Raw genomic sequence first — 17,312 nt, forward strand, 5'->3', positions numbered from 1 at the left:
TCAGCCCAACAACGAAGAAGCTGTGCTGTTTCTGTGTAATCACGGTGTCCTTGTACCAACCTCACTCAGAATAAGGTGAGTGACTGGGATAGCTTGTTACTGTGATGTTAGGTTAGGTTAGTGTAGCTTCTTAGGCATCAATTTTTTCTGGTGTTTTGGATAGTTTTACCTTCGGTTCTGTCAGATTTGCTACATCTGTCGGGGAGGGGGGAGGAAACAGGCACAAAGAAGCACTTCCAACAAAAATGAATGTCAAAATATTTCAAAACACATCAGAGAAAAATGTTGCCCAACAACAGGGGTGTAATGGGTACGGTACTTGTAAAATTTTACCAAAATCTTTATAATCAAGTACAGATATTTTAAAATCTTGGATAAGAATTTTCAATTTTCATTTCTTCTCCTATTTCAAAAGGATTTTTATATTATCAAGCACAAAACCCCTATTTTCCTTGGTCTTAAAAGCCCTCCCCCATTTATGACTACTAATTTCACTGGAAAGAACAAGTTACCGTACATTATAAGTAGTGATTTGCGACAAAAATTATGGTCAAAGCCATTCAAATCATTCATAACCCTGCAAAAACTGCGTGAAACTGGAAATACGACGCCTAACTTTACGGTACAAGTTATTATAGGCCAAACCCTACAAACAGCTCAGTGTTTGAAAAGCTACTGTATAAAAATAACAACTGATTATTCCTTACCTAACTAAAACACACTTAGGGATAGCTTTACAAAATACGCTGTGTATGCTTCTGTCAACTCTTCCGTCTACCAAGCTTGTTTGTTTTCGACCCCGAGGTCAATTATTCGACGGTCGGATATGGCGTTTAGTGAACAGAATATTTATAAACTCGTAAAAAAATGTGTTAAAATATGCAAATATATTAATATTCTAATGCACCTGAGTTAAATATGCGGTAAATGTAAACTTTACTTTAAGCAGCAGAAAGGCCTTACCAATTCAATTTATATTCCTCCAGTTAGTTTTCTTTATTTTTCTGACTATTTTCAGGTGTTAAATATCCTTTCCCTGTTGAAAATCCCCCTCCCCTCCTGTTATTTCATCACGTTCCGTAAGCCGTACCTACGATTTGTTTGTTTCCGTCATAATGGACAAACAGACGTACCGGTACTCAAAGGTGAATCTCATTTCCCATTTCCTAATTGGAGGTTTAGGTTAGGTTACATTATTAAATACAGTGAAGCTAGGTTAGGTTAGGTTTAGTTAACGGTAAACATTAATACCGTTTCCTAATTTTGGTGTTTTATATGCTCCACCAGATAGTTTTTTGTTGTTCATTTGAGTGTTTTGAGACCTCACTTGTTGTGCAAATGGATAATAACCATAATATGACTATGACAATCTTAGTTATTCTCCAACCCTCTGGGAGCTCTTGATTGCTACCTAACCTAACCTGACCTAACCAAACCTAACCCAACCCAACCCAACGTAACCAAACAAAAGCAACCTGTGCTAACCTAAAGTAACCCAACTTACACTGATGGTCCTTTTTGGCTCATCTGACAAGCTATTCAAGAGCGGCCATACCACGTTGAATACACCGCTTCCCGTGCGATCAGCGAAGTTAAGCAACGTTGGGTCTGGTTAGTACTTGGATGGGTGACCGCCTGGGAACACCAGATGCTGTTGGCTCGTTCTCCTTACGTGTCAAGTGGGGTTGGTGGAGGATTAGTGCCCCTCCCTGTAAAACAATTAACTCTAAGCCCTTGGCCACCCCGTTTGGGATACATGGCGTCTGGCAATGAATGATGAATGAATGAATGACAAGCTATGCAAAGCTGTCTCAACCTAAGCTAACCTAACCCAAGTATGGGGGTCAGGACTGTCAAGGTCATATTGCACAATTTCAAAGAAATTTTTCCCAATTTCGTAGTAATTAAACGAGAAGCCTGCACACGGCATCTTGGTGGTGGCCATGGTGTTGAAGGGCGATTTCAAAATTAAACATCGCCCTGTGATTGGCCGGCTGAGTGATGTCAGTCAGGTGAGATATGAAATTTAAAATATTCATTAAAAAAAAAAAATATTTGCACACAGAAAAGCACACAGGCATACACTATATGATAGCACAAATCCACTGGGTAAGATTGCCCGCTAAAGAAACAGCAATAAAGTAAATAAATACTGTTGGGTAAGGACAGTCGCTTCCCCCTCTGTAAATACTTTTGTGGCAAACGCTCAGACTTTTGCAGCCGTTGTGCCACCTCTCCGGCCACGCCTTACCCCCTTGCTACATGGGCATCTGGTAGCGCTCATGGCTGGACTGTTACATTGCCAGAATGCAGAACTTCTGACTGTCAAAATTCCTTTATTCCTCCCAAACTTGCTTCCCAAGAAGTTTCCCCCCAAACTTCAACCTACAGCAGTTCAAGTGGGACACCTGTAATCTGGCATAGGGATTATTTTTTCCTTCATTTTTTTTTTCCTTTCTGTGTTCATTCTCTTAAAAATAAAAACATTGTCACAGCTGAACATAGCTAAAAGCAACGGGGAAACAGTATGACGAGAAATGTTTATTTACCATCCCAGAAATCTATCTATCGAATGATCGAATATTTATTATTGTAAAGGTGTACAGAGTACTTATGCAGAAAAGAAGATGGTGGGTCTCAACACACACCTCCTTCAGCAAATACAGTTTTATACTGCCAGTGGTTATAGTCTAAAGTTGTGGGTGTAGCTGCACTCATTTTAGCAAATATATATCATTTAGAGTACCGTATGTGCTATGAGATGTAAATGGATTTATGAGATACAACATACAGAGCAAGAGGCAGTATCAGGGTGGTATAGAAATATGGCAAGGCAGCTTTTGCCACAGATTAAGATGATGACATCGCATTGCCTTATCAGTATGTTGTATGGGGTCGGTGAGTGATGGCGAAAACATCCATCAACACACCACACTCTCCCTCCTGCTCACTCTCTCAGCTTCATTACTCTTTAGTTATTTATTTGTTTTATACAAGTCCTTCTATCTATCTGCCTGTCTATAACCAGAAGTTACAGTCCTGTAGACTAATGGGTGGCCATTTGTCTTTGAGTTAATTCTTTTACTGGGGGGAGCACTCTTTGCCAATTCACTTGTTGACACGTAGGAAACACACATAGGTTGGTTATATGGTTACCACCCACTGTTGTAAATGGTTTCCTGGCTTACAGGAAACCATTAGGTTTGTCATCCAATGTAAAGCCACCTGAAAAGGAAAGAAGAGTGATAAAAAGTTACAGGAAAGATGGGAGAAACAGGAAGAGAGGAGGACAGACACAGAAAAAGAATGATAAAGGTGAAGGAAGAAGTAGGTAGCACTACATCAGGTGAGTGGATGATGGTCACCACCACCTACTTCCAGAAATAAAATGAAAAATATAACAGATTATTGGGAAGAACTGATCTGGTAAGGTATGTATTTTTACTGCTTAAAGTAAAGCATATGTTTGCCAAATATGCAAAATTCATACTACCATGAGGATCATAGCCTAAAAGCTCAAATATATCTGATTTCCAAAACTCAGCAGCTAAAATGATACGTCAGCCAAATTAAAAAGTTACGGTAACTTCCTCCAATATTGATTATAGCAAACATTTTTAAAAAACATTGATTCCTCTACTTCCAGGTAATTGCACTTACAGGCCTACTACAGGGATTAATGAAAGGTGTACCTGTACTTTGCTGAATTTTTTTCCATAGTGACAATTTTCTTGACAGCTTCATCAGGTAATTCATATAAGTAGCAGAATATTTTTCATTTCTTCTCAACTCATATTTTCCCATTTTATGCTTCCTTCAACAGCAGGCATCTCAGCAAAAGAACGTGCATGGTGGGTCTTGCCACACACCTTGCTTAGCAACAGTCTTTGATTACAAATTCATGCCTTAAAAAAAAAAAAAAAAAAAAAAAAAAAAAAAAAAAATGTCTTGTCACACACCTCTTCAGCAAACAGAGATGGAGTAATATGCACCTAGTAGATACAGTATATACTATGAAATGTAAAGGAATTCATTAGATATATCACAGAAGAGAGAAATGGCACTAGAACAATGCTGAAGCACAAGCATAGCGGCACTTGCCACAGCCTGGGATATACTGTAATAACATCGCACGCCTTATCGCTGAATGGTATGGGGTTGGTGAGAGATGGCAAAAGCACCCACCCTCTCTCTCTCTTTCTCTCTCGTATGCTGTATCAGACAAAAAAATAATAATAACAGCACACCATTAAGCTTTAGGCAGCCTTTTCTCGTTCCTCTCTCTTTCCCTTATTTCGTCTCGGTGTAAATGATGCCCCTTGGTACAAAATGTAGTGTTTAGCTTAGTCCAACTGGAGGTAACCCCACCACTCCTCATCTATCGTCTACCTGGGTGTCTTTAATGACTCTCATATCCATCATTTGGTGGTTCCCGTATTTCTCCCGCTGGTCATTGCCTTCATGACTTGTCGCTGTTATAAGCATCACCATCCTTTCCCCACTCCTTATCCCACTCATGTTAAGGGTGGCTGTCTCGATCTTGTTTTCAGTTGTTACATGGTACATGTCTACAAAAGCCCAACGAAACCACCACCAGCAAACCCACAAAACCCAACCCAACCTACAACCACTAATGACTCCAAGGCCACAGACTTTCACAGAGGAACCCCAGCAGCTAAAAAACAATTAACCAATAAGACACCACAGCAATGCAGACGGCATGCACCATATCCATTCTCACTGTATTTCATCCCTTCCTGCCGCTGCTCCTTCTTCTCCCACCCTTCTTTCCCATCACTCTGTCTAGGGTTAGCTTTGGCTTAGCTTTAGCTCCCATAGAAGTTAGTTCCAGCTCCAGCTTCTTGGTCCTTTCCTCCATATCAACCAGTGCTGATGATATCTACTTCTACTTCCCCGTTCCCCAAATTGTTCTAACTTTACTCTGTTCCCACTCACAGACTTGTCTGCATAATTATCACCCTACAGGGCTGTCTTATCTGAAGGCAATGCAGGACTGTATCTGTCTCTATCTATCTATCTAAATATCGGCTTCCCTCTCCTCCCCCCCCTTTAACTCCGAGTACGTCTCCACTCTCTGACAAAGATCCCACCGGCATCCATGCTGACCTTGTCATACCCATCTCTGCTGACCCTCTGCCCCCTGTAAGGACATGTAATACTCCTTCATTTAAATCCTTTAAGTGTAGCTACTTCTGGAGTAAAATCCATGTGTAGAGATGAAGATTAAGCCAGAAAACATCAGCAACTCAAATTAACAACATATACAACAATTAAAGCCGCATTTCATTCATTACCCAATCACGTATCACAGCAGGTGACAAGGTGTACTTTTAGATGAATCTGAAGTCAGCCAGTACTGGGATGTGATGTGAGGTGTTTGTACAAAAATGACGTCATTTAAGCTGATCATTCAGAGAGCTGCTGAAAATAATGGCTGTCCAGTCACATTCTGTAGGGTCTTTAAGGAGAATGGTGGACTGTAGACGGGCAACTTCAGCCTGCAGACTTCGTTTCATGTTCAAAAGACCTGGTCACAATAATGACCACTTTTCTTCCATTCCAGAATATTCTTAAATTTTTGTTTTACACCATCTTTGTTGCATACGCCTACAGCTGTTTGCTGTACTGTATCGTTAATAATGGCTCTAACATGCTTGAATGTGTCAGTAGTGCTCACTTAATGGCAGCTTTCTATGTTACTTGATCTCTGGCACCCTCCCTTTTCAGTCCTTTATCCCAGAAGCATTCTATGACCTTGTCCCTTTTTTTTTTTTTTTTTCCGGTCTGCCTCTCACAGCCCTGCCCTCGGCATTCACACTTCTCATCTTCAGCACCCAATAGTCATCTTCCACCCTCTAAACATGCCCAGACCATCTCAGTCTACCCCTCTTCATCACAATACACTTCAGTCCCATCCTTCCTCCCAAGCCCCTCAGGTCTCACATTCAAGGACACACTAGACATCCATTTAATCATTGTCATTTCTGTATGTTTGAGCCTATGAATATCCACTTCCTTCATTGCCCAATTGTTGCTACCATACAGCATTATATGCCTAATATATCACATACAAAGATCCTTTAACACAGAGAGAGACCCCTCTCAGTGTCAGGAGAGGTAACAGTTCTCTGAACTTCCTCCAACCACTTCTTACCCTTGCCACAGAGCTACTAGCTTCAGCCCCACCTCCAGCACATAGTTGCTCTCAAATAACAAAACTCTTCCACACACTCAAGAGACCCACAAGCAAGATCAATCCTTTCACTCCTGACAGTCTGAAAAGATGATCTGCACAGTCTGTAGACTATCCCAGAAAGTTCTCGGTCACTTACTGTTCAGACTTCAAGAAACTGTGTGGATATCTCTAAGCAGAATTTCAGTGTGCAGGAAGTCTATCAAAACTGGAAGCTTGATTTATGCACTGATTAGGTTGTGGACATTCATTCTTGGTACCACTGGTCTCTATTACTCAAGTATTCTGTTTCAGTCCTTCAGAGGTTAAGTAAATGGATACAATAATATCAGATCATGACTCTAACTACATCCCTTCAGTTATATTTTTTTTGTCATTTTGTTACAGTAATTACTGATGACTGTACTCAATTAAAGTTAGATATCTCAACAAGATAGGCCAGATATACCTCTCAGTAACCTCCCCCCCCCCACTGCAAGACATTTCCCCAAAGCTGAATAACATTGTCCATTGGTAGCAATAATACTGTAATTGAAGATACATCCTTGGATAAGGGGATTAAAACTGCATATTACACATAAAATCAAATTCCTAACTTCATTTAGGAAATAAAAAGTCTATACTGATTTAGGAAATAAAAAGTCTATACTGTACCTTCACTAATTCACAAGTTACAGTATTCTGGAAGTTCATTCATTCATTCATTGCCAGACGCCATGTATCCCAAATGGGGTGGCCAAGGGCTTAGAGTTAATTGTTTTACGGGAAGGGGCACTAATCCTCCACCAACCCCACTTGACACGTAGGAAGTTGATGATTTGAAATTGAATTATTTTTCCATTTTTCACATTTTGTCCTTGGTATGTCCTTCCTGTGGTAATACCACTCATGATTAGAGGACAGGCTTTTGCAGAAGTAACAAAGCAGCTGATTTCCAGTTCAGTGCTGCCTCAGTCTAAATTCGAATTTTGGCACTGGCCCTTCTAATATGGTACCTGAGCCTAAAATTACAGTAAACACCAATTACAGTAATCATCATGTGTTTAACCCTTTAAATCTCTTTATTTATATCTATCTATCTATCTATATCTATCTATCTATCTACTATCTATCTATCTATCTATCTGTCTATCTATATATATATATATATTCATTCATTCATTCTTGCTGCAGGTGCTGGCAAGGGATGCCTTCCTTCACTGGCATCAGTGCACCTGGACAAAGGACGTGCCCGGATGAAAAGACGTTCCTCAACTTCCCATCCCCTCACTTCCTGAAAGAGGATGGTGGGCTGCAGTGTTAGTGTCCTGTAATCCACTGAGTTCATGTACAGTTGAGTCTAGGGTTGCTGCTGAAGTACTGTACTAACACTACTGTTCTTTGCCACGTGGAGGTAGCAATTATTACGATGCTGGTGTCCAGACTTGAAAGTGTGGAATGTTTGAGGAAGCATGCTTGCAAATGTTATTTTCACTTTCTCATAACAAGCATAGGTCCGTTGTAGCATTAATAATTTCTGGAATAATCTAGCTTTAGTGTTCATTCTGGAGATCTGGGTTATTTTCAGCAGTATGGTGGTGAATTTTAGGAAATGCCACTTAAGTAACCCCTATAATTTTTCCATAAACCTTCCAGTGGTGTGTGTACTTTTATTAATATCTGAGGTAACCTAGTATATTTTTCTGTTTGGTATTATTATTGTTTTTTGGCAATATGGTGGCAAATTTGGAGGCAAAACACTCAAGTACTGTACAGTTACTCTTCTTACATATCCATACATTCTAACAATATGCTTAGAGCCACTGTAACATTAATAACTACTATAGTTTCAAAGGTTACTCAGTTTTAGTGCATGATTTGGAACTTTCTGGCTTTTTTCAGTTACATGGTGGCAAATATTGATAAAGCCACCCAAGTTCTTTAATACTTATTGCTTTTTCATAAGTTTTCTAATGGTGTGGGTGGACTGATCCACTGTAGCTTAACAAGTACGGGCATCCACACCCAACTACACATAAGACACTCTTCTTTCTAGCTCAAGAACCTAAACAATATATGCATTGTTTTGCCTAATTTGGCACTTTTTCAGTAATAAGGTGGCGAATGTTGAGAGGTCACCTCCATAACAAATTCCAACCACTCGTTACCATTTGACGAAGATAGAGTCCAACCAAAATCCAACTGCTCATTATCAAATGATGCAGGTTGTAAAAAAAAAAAAAAAAAAAAAAAAAAAATAATAATAATAATAATAATAATAATAATAATAATAATCTATTTATCTATCTATTGCCAGACGCCTCAATCCCGTTTGGGGTGTCCACAAACAAATCGCCTCCAAGTCGCCCTGTCCCCTGCCATCTCACTGCCCTGCTCCCAACTCACACCCCCCTCTCTCATATACCTCTCCACCCCATCCCTCCATCTCATCCTTGACCTCCCACTCCCTCTTCCCCCCTCCGCCTCACTCACATAAACTCTCTTCGTCTGTCTTTCACCCTCCATCCTCCCCACATGGCCAAACCACCTCAGTGTGTTCCTCATAACGTTTTCTATCACATCCACATCCACACCACAACTCTCCTTTATATCCTCATTCGTTACCCTGTCTCTCCATGTGACTCCACAGGCTCCTCTTAAATAACTCATTTCCACTGCTCTCACTCTTGACTTGTGTCCTTCCAACAACGTCCAAGCTTCACTTCCGTACGTTAGAGTTGGTATCACAATACTGTCATGTAGTAACTTTTTCCCTTCCATGCTCACTTCCCTGTTTCTTATCACTGCTTTCAAGGAACCAGCAACCTTTCTTCCCTGCTGTACCCTTTCAAGCACTTCACCCTCCAAACCTCCATCCTTACTCGTCACACTACCCAAGTACTTAAACGTACTCACATTTTCCAATTCCTCACCATCCAACCTCGCTGTACATTCATTGACTTCACCTCTCTCAAAGACCATCACTTTACTCTTCCCTACATTCACCTTTAGATTCCGTTTCTTACACACTCTCCCAAACTCATCCACCAAGCCTTGCAGCTCCCCTTCGTCTTTACTCAACAACACAGTATCATCTGCAAACAACAGTACAGGGAGTTTCCAAACACTATCCTCTCTCACCAGGGCCACTCCAACATCCACTACCCTACCTTGTACCTCTTTTATTACCCCATCCATGTACAGATTGAACAACCATGGAGACATGACACATCCCTGCTTCAACCCAACTTTCAAAGAGAAAAATTCACTTAGTTCACCATCCACACGCACTGCAGCCTTCGCACCATCGTACATACTCTTCACAGCATTCAACAACTTCCCATCTACTCCATATATTCTTAACACTTTCCACAATCCTTGTCTATCCACCGTCATATGCTTTCTCCAAATCCATGAAAGCCGCATACAACTTCTTTCCCTTCTCTAGAAACTTTTCCACTAAAGATCTAAGAATGAATATCTGATCTACACAACCTCTTCCCTTCCTAAATAATAATAATAATAATATACTTGTTTTATAAATGGTTTTGCCAGTCTTGTTTCCATCACCAACAGGAAGTATAATTATTCAGGGATACTGGGGTAAAAGAAGTATGGAGGTAGAAGCAAAAAATATTGGTGACAGAATAAATAGTTTACCAGTATAAACTTTTTTCATCGCTGCAACAAGCAGCTCCCGCAGCATGAGTTACGGTAACATTTTCTTTCATAAAATTGTTCCAGACTGAGCTTGAGTGACCATTTTTTTAATCAATATGCAGGGAAGGAAATTATCAACAACTATCTCTCAGTACATTACCATGGAAAAAAGTATACCTGTACTTTTATCTCAGTGAGTGAAATGAAGAAGAGGTTTAGTGAAAAAACTATTCATTTTGTCTCAGCTAGCCTTGCTTACACCACCAACAGGAAGTACAACTAATCAGGAGTACTGGGGAAGAAGTTTGGAGGTAGAAGCAAAAACACAGGCAGCAGAATAAATAGTTTATTAATTATTTTCATCATGGTGAGAAGCAACTCCCACTGCCTGAATTAGGGTAAATGTTCTATAACACAATCATTCCTAACTGAGCTACAGCAACCATTTTTTTACCAGGAGGTAGAGAAGGAAATTATCAATAACTTTTCTTAGCACAGTATCATGAAACAAGTATATTTCTATCTCAAAATGTGTCAAGAAAAGGTTTAGTGAAATAACTATTCATGCCTCAGCTGGTATTGTTTACATCACATAAAGGAAATACAACTATCGAGGAGCACTGGGGAAAAAGAAATATTGGGGTAGAAGCAAAACTGCAGGCAAAAGAATAAATACTGTTTACGTATAAACTTTTGGCATGTGTGTGTGTGTGGGGGGGGACTGTATAAGGTCCATGAGCAATGAGGGTGTGTGCACTGAGTGCTCTATCGCATTTATGTCTTTTGGTCACAAGAGGGTTAAGGACTACTTATTACTTTTCCACAACTTTTACATTGAATAGTTTTCGGGGTAACACATATCTGGTGCTCTACTCTACTACCCTACTACAGTAGATTATAAAATTTAGGCATCTTTGGTAGTGTAAAAACCTCACAAATTTAAACAGACTCCTTATGGACAAAAATAGGTTGGTGCCAAGGGTGATCAGTGACAACACAAATAAATAAAATAATGGCTTTTTTTTTCTTATTTAATATTCTCTTACTCCTTCCTTTGAACATGAAAACAATCTGAACAAATTCTAGCTAATAATTTCCACTACCTCCTTTTCATCATCATCATTATCCAGACCTCCTTTCCCACCCTAGGGCGGGGTGAGGAGTAGCAATGTCCAGACAACCTAAGTTGCCCAATCCAATGGCCCACACTTCCATTTACTCATCATTCAAGCCCCTGGCATCCTGATTCTATCTGATACACCCAAATGAATAACTGCTTGCCACTGGATTCTTAACCCCTCCGTGGCCGAAGGCCCGGAATTTTCTGTGCACGCCAGGCCGACGCCGGGGCCATTTTTTGAAGTTTCGAATTGATTTTTTTTTTCTTGCCATATTGAAGAGAAAGTTCAGATGCACCTAATAGTGCAAATCCCAGCTTCCTAGACGCATTTTATTGCTTGCAATGGAGTGCGGAAGTTGCAGAAATATCAGCAACCGATATCCGCTGCCCAGGGGTGCTGCCGCAATGCAACTGAGCAGATGTTATTTATTTTTTTTTTTTACCTCCCAAAACTATACGAATGGTGCTGAAATGTTGTGCATATATGAGATATGATGATATCGAATGATTTCAGTACATAATCTGTTAGGAATGGTTGGAAAAAAAAAAAAATTATGAATACTTTTTCACTTTTTTGATATAAAATATGTTTATGGTAGTTTAGTTATTTTTTATGTTATCGTTGTGCCCATGCTTGGAAAGGGGAGCGAAAGAGTTGAATTTTCGGTCCTAAATGAGAAAACTGTATGTCCTTCAAGGTTAGACTCTGCCACAGGAGAATAAAGTGGAGGGTCAGATCCAATTAGCAATGTGGAGGTTGAGTTGCAACTTCGAGCTCCCACACCACAAGTATGGCCAAAAATAGAATCATAATGCAGTTTCAGAAGTCTAATTATTACGAATACAGATACAAAGCAGAAATAAATAAGTTTACAGACAGGGGGAAACGGATTTTTTCCGTAATAACATGTTCATCTTTCTCTACCATTTTACGTTCATCTTTATCATTTTACCCTGTTATTTTTGCAATATATATTGCTGTCTCATAATCAGGGTGGTTGTATGTGTTTTGCAAAGGAGGAAAAAGATTGTATTTTCTGTCTGGGTCGAGATAATGGGTGTAACTATGTGTTTTTAGGCATGGCCACAAATGAAAAAATCGTACATCCACTCGTCATGACAGGAGGTGGTGAACTGACAGATGATATGTGGGGGGGTGAAGTCAAGGTCAGTCTCATGTCCCAGATTTTCATTCACTTCCCGAAAGTTTTCACAGTTTTCTACGAGTTGCACTGCATCAAATGATCCAAACCATTACAACAAACCTGAGCAAATAGATAAAGATACCAAGACAAAAATGTATTTTTCACTTATTATCATGTCTTTTTTGTACGTGTCTGTATGACTTCATAATTGTAAGTAGGTAGTTGTGTGTGTTTTGCGAGAGAGGACAAAGATGATATTTTCTGCCTGGGTCGAGATAATGGGTGTAGTTGTGCTTGTTTAGGCATGGCTAGGGGCGGAAAAATAGAAAATCCACTCATCACAGCAGCAGGCTTTGAACTGCTTGATGAGGTGTATGGGAGTGTAGTGTAGGTCAGTGTGAAGACGTTCAGAACGTTTGTTCACTTCCCAAAAATTTTTGCATTTTTTTATAGGCCGTGCTCAAACAACACTGCGACCACTGATTGACTAAATGTCATTCGATGCCGGCGGCCACGGAGGGGTTAATAACAACACAATCAAAAAGTCATGGTAGGGCAGTGTTAAAAACTATAAAATATTAAAGATGAAGTGGATCAATCAGCTGGAGCATACAGGCACCTCTCACCTGCCGCTTTTGTCAGTGTCCAATCACCAATTCTTGTTGTCGTAACTTTGCTTCTCGTAATTTTCAGTTATCATGCATTGTCTTCCTTTATTTTGGCTCTTGTCACCAAGCAAAGTTATGTTCAGTGAAACTTAAGCTAGGTAATTCATTTTTTTTTTTTTTTTTTTTTTTTTTAATTCATGCCCTCTTTAAAAAGTTGTTATCCACTGGGTTAGGATCGTTAGTTCTGGTTCATGTCTGATGACATAAATACATTTAGTCATCAATGGACGAATGGACAGAATACACAAAATAGTAGCTGGTATCTGCACAACTGTTCACTCAATGTCTTTATTACATTCATTTTTAATATTATAGTGCCCATTATAACGCAATGTGTGATATATAACTGCTATTCATGTGTTGTTTCACCATGGGCTAGCTTGGGTTTGAAGCACCTTAGTTCCTAACTAAAAGGATACACAGACTGCACACAGCTGGGACCTACACAACCATTCATTCAATGTCTTTATTTTGCTCATAATCATTGTTTCTGTATATGATGTGTGATATACAGCACTGCTATTCATGTGTTCTGGTGGGGCTAGAGCGCCACTGCTTGTATCCTTCACCCATGCGAGACCACTTCCTTGACAAAGTGAACAGCTGATGCAATACACGCCATTAATGATGCAGCTCATGTTACATTTCTATCTTTACATCAGTAATTTTGAATGGCGAAATTTTGACAAATATGAATACCCTGTACCATAAGGATGTAGTGAATCATTCTTAATTTTTATCATGTACTGTAATCTGAATGGTCACAAAAAGAGCCATTGTACCTCCAGGGTTTACTGTATAAAGCCAGTTCAGCACCAAGAATGGCTATGATCTTTTCGTCAGATGATCTTTTACTATGACCCATGTTTATATGGTATTTTAATTGGCAGCTGTAATTTTTTGGTTCTACATTGCAGACTGTGTTTGCAGACAAAAACCAAGAAGCCCCAGATGTGTTTCAAATCCTAAACTCTAGCCTCAACCCACTGAAAAATGTGAGTTTGTAGTAGAAACTTGTGACCTGATAGATACTTGATGTGCTCTTGTCAATCAAGTTGTCCTAATTAAATCATGCAAAATTTGAAAATCTACTGTAAATAAAGCAAAATTTGAAAATCTACTGTATGTAAGGCATTATGGTATTATGGTAAGTATTGTTGGCAACAAAAATCATTATATGTCCATCAACGACTGTGAGACAGTATTGCTTACATGAACAACTGATTCACAGGATGGTCAAATTACTCACAGGTGAGTAAATGTTTCTTTTGTAAATGTTCCTAAACTTTCTAAGTGTTTCATATAGCTACTGTACGTATATGTACAATGAAAGGTAGCTATTCTACATAAACAATGTGGACAGGGTGCTTGAATGTAATGTCAGAAGGGTCAAAATGAGAAAGATTTTACAAATTGCTTATGATGTCCTGTTTTCCTATAAGTTATACATTCTGTCCTGATTTCTGGGGTTCATGCTAACTTTCATGCATGATACCCTCACTGATACCAGATCTCCATTAATTCCTCCTCACTGCCCTTAATGTATGTTCATCACTGTCAACCTATAGAGGGAAATTACACCTCTGAACATGACTGTCCTACTACATAAGAATATACAGTATAATATGTGGGGGCACTCGCCATCTACACCTCTGAACATGACTGTCCTACTACATAAGCATATACAGTATAATATGTGGGGGCACTCGCCATCCACTCACTCAATGTGGTGCTGCTCTCAAGTGTCTGCCCTTTCCTCTCTTCTATCCTTCTTTCCTTCCATTCTCTTCTGTCTTTCTTTCCTCTTCCTTCCGCCTGTGGGTGACTCTACACTGAGTGACAAGCCAAATGGTTTCCTGTGCACCAGGAAACCATTTACCATCCTGGGTGGTAACCATATAACCAAATTATGACACCTGGTGGTTTAGTGGGTAATTAAGGTGCTCCAATTGGATTGAGTCAGTGAAGGTTTATATCCAAGGGGTGGTTGGGGTTTATTACTCATGTAATGCCACTCAGGAATGAATGAGGCTGGTCACTCTCATCTTATATGTCAGGGCCAATCTGCTTAGCCCTGGGCTCCTACATTCACAGGATGATGAGTAAAGTAAGTACAATATTACATCCAAGGAGTGTAATCTGTAAGTTATTAGGCCATTCAATACCTCTTGCATATAATACAGTACATGGACTATCTTCTTCACATAATGAACAGTATCATCTCCAATTATACAGTATATATGTACTTCAGACATCGCATTCCATTAAGTATATATTCCATGTTCAAGTGAAATGTGGCAACTCCACTCCTTATCTGAGGTGAAAGAAGTATTATCATTCTAAGTTACAGCTGGGGTTTCTATTCCCTCTGATTCAAGTCCCCCACACTGACTGGTCTACAAACTTCAAGTAAAAAATGGAAAACAGAATGATCCAGATGAAATGCCGTACAAAACATGAATTTCTTCCGTTTCATCATCAATATCCTCACCTAGTTTTTAATGTGGGACAAGGAGGCCCAGCTGTTGTGTGTCATGTAACATATTTTCTTCCACCTTGTCAAGTCCTACTTCCCCTTTAAATTGTTATAGTGTTACAATACTGCCACCTAATGTTTTAGGCAAATCTTATGATACTTTCTCTGGATCATTAACATTCTGTCTTTCCACTGAGATATGAGGTGGAAAGATGTAAAACAAGCTCTCTTATCTATTTTGGGACATGGATCAGAGATGGAAGAGAAACAATTGGCAATATCCAAACTGAAAATGTACATTGTACCCCTATTACAGTTTGTTAGGATATGATATTGCTCAGGAGTGAGTGATTAGTAACTCAATAAATGTCGAGACTGAACTGTCTAGACTCAAGCCCCCACAGTCCTGATGGTGCGACTGAGAACTGAATGATGGATGGACGGGCTGATGGATGGTTACATCAGTTTTTTCTCATAATACTTGGATAAATGTTCACATTTTACCTTTAGTCAAAGATATCATCTGAATTTTCCTCCTTTTTGCCTTGCACTTCCTCTTCTTGTTTCACAGGAATTTCTTCTTGAAACTCTAGGTGGGCTGAGGCAAGAAGTTCTCCTTTCCCCTCTTCTGTGCCTTCATCTTTCACAGAAGCACCATCAGGATTGGCTGGCTCAGAATTAGTAATTTCTCCTGAAGTGGTTTCCTCTCTAGAATAAGTGTCCTTTGCTGAGGGAGTTTCAGGCTCTTGCTCAGGAGGTGCTAGATTGATCTGGGACTCTTCTTGCTGAAACAAATACACACATAAATTGCTCTTTTTAACATTAGTTTAATTTTACTTTAAATTTGGATTTTCAGGGTGCACTTATAAACACATCTGGTGACTTACTAATGTTTCAGTATTATTTTGCTAATCATGACTAAAATCTTAACTTTCCTCACTTGCAAAGTCTAACAAAATACTTTTAAAATAATTTATATTGTACTGTTTATAAAACCACAACAAGCTTACTATTAAAATAATTTATACTGTATAGTTTATAAAGATCCCAACAGACTTGCATGTGTTGGCTTTGGTCATCTAATGGTGGCTCTCCGCAATGCTCAATTTCTGGCAGCCTCCCTATTCAGCCTCTTATCCCTGAGGTCACACTCTATGACTTTGTCCCACGTCTTTTGGTCTGCCTCTCGCACTCCTACCCCTGAGGTACACAGTTCTCACCTTCCACACCCAATGGCCATCCTCCTTTCCTCTCAACATGCCAAACCATCTCAATCTACCCCTCCTCATCACAACACCAATATGCTCATGCCCTATACTTCCTCTCAACTCTTTAGTAGCAATCCTAGCCCCTCCAGGGCCCTTATTCAAAGGTGCACTACATTTCTGCACATCTGAACCTACAAATATCCTCTTCCTTACTGGCCAGGTCTCACTACTACTACTATACAGTATTACACTCCTAAGGTTCAAAATATGCAAAGTGTAATGTGGTTTGGGAAAAGCCAACACAAATGACACAGATGATCATTTACACTACACATCTATTGTGTATCCTATACTCTACCTACTCACTGGCCTCTCAGGATTTAGTGCCTGATTCCCTGAGTATTCCTTACTGGAACAATAATAGAGTCTCCTGCTATCCAATCATTTTGGCAGAAAAGAAAATCACATCAGTGTCAAAGCCCACTGGCCAGGCACTAGGAACCCTTATGATCAGACCCACCTCTCACTCCTCCCCATCTGCAATAAACAGCAATACAGTCAATGAGCAAGATATGAGTATTTTATTTATCATTCTGTGCCAAAGACAGGTCAAATGATGTCTGTTTTACTGCTTCTCTTAGCATTCCACTTTTGTAGCTCCTTGGGACCTTACATACCTTGAATGTTCAGCTCAAACTTTAATTTCCTGTTTCTCAGAGTAATTGCCAGCTCTTTCCTTTTCTCTTCTTTGTCTTTCCTTCATTTCCACTCCTCTTCCCTCCTTTAAAGTGGTAGGAGTATGCCTTGCCATGCTTCTGTATACTGATACCTTAGTCTCAAGC

At 39.6% G+C, this 17,312-nt stretch overlaps 1 protein-coding gene, 1 long non-coding RNA gene and 1 other non-coding gene across 5 annotated transcripts in view; 2 read left to right on the plus strand and 1 right to left on the minus strand.

Moving 5' to 3' along the window:
* The first annotated feature begins 1,118 nt into the window (after window positions 1–1,118).
* LOC145394926 (uncharacterized) lies at window positions 1,119–13,761 on the plus strand. The gene is made up of 3 exons (XR_013896517.1): window positions 1,119–1,145; window positions 7,388–7,512; window positions 13,704–13,761. It is a non-coding gene; the product is annotated as an uncharacterized LOC145394926 (long non-coding RNA).
* LOC145395111 (5S ribosomal RNA) lies at window positions 1,542–1,660 on the plus strand. The gene has a single exon (XR_013896542.1). It is a non-coding gene; the product is annotated as a 5S ribosomal RNA (ribosomal RNA).
* The window catches only part of BBS4 (Bardet-Biedl syndrome 4), a 54,196-nt gene continuing 46,989 nt past the window's right edge, over window positions 10,106–17,312 (minus strand). For 2 of the 3 annotated variants that reach the window (XM_080268676.1, XM_080268675.1), the window contains exon 13: window positions 15,627–16,047. In XM_080268676.1, the coding sequence (XP_080124802.1) occupies window positions 15,769–16,047 (279 nt within the window). In that variant the 3' untranslated portion in view covers window positions 15,627–15,768. Of the gene's footprint in view, window positions 10,146–15,626; window positions 16,048–17,312 lie in introns of those variants that run through there. The other variant, XM_080268677.1, reaches the window with a different exon arrangement.

The sequence above is a fragment of the Coenobita brevimanus genome, chromosome 29 (genome assembly GCF_032717465.1).
Source record: "Coenobita brevimanus isolate Jiangsu-jjx chromosome 29, ASM3271746v2, whole genome shotgun sequence".
In the NCBI taxonomy this organism is placed as follows: domain Eukaryota; kingdom Metazoa; phylum Arthropoda; class Malacostraca; order Decapoda; family Coenobitidae; genus Coenobita; species Coenobita brevimanus.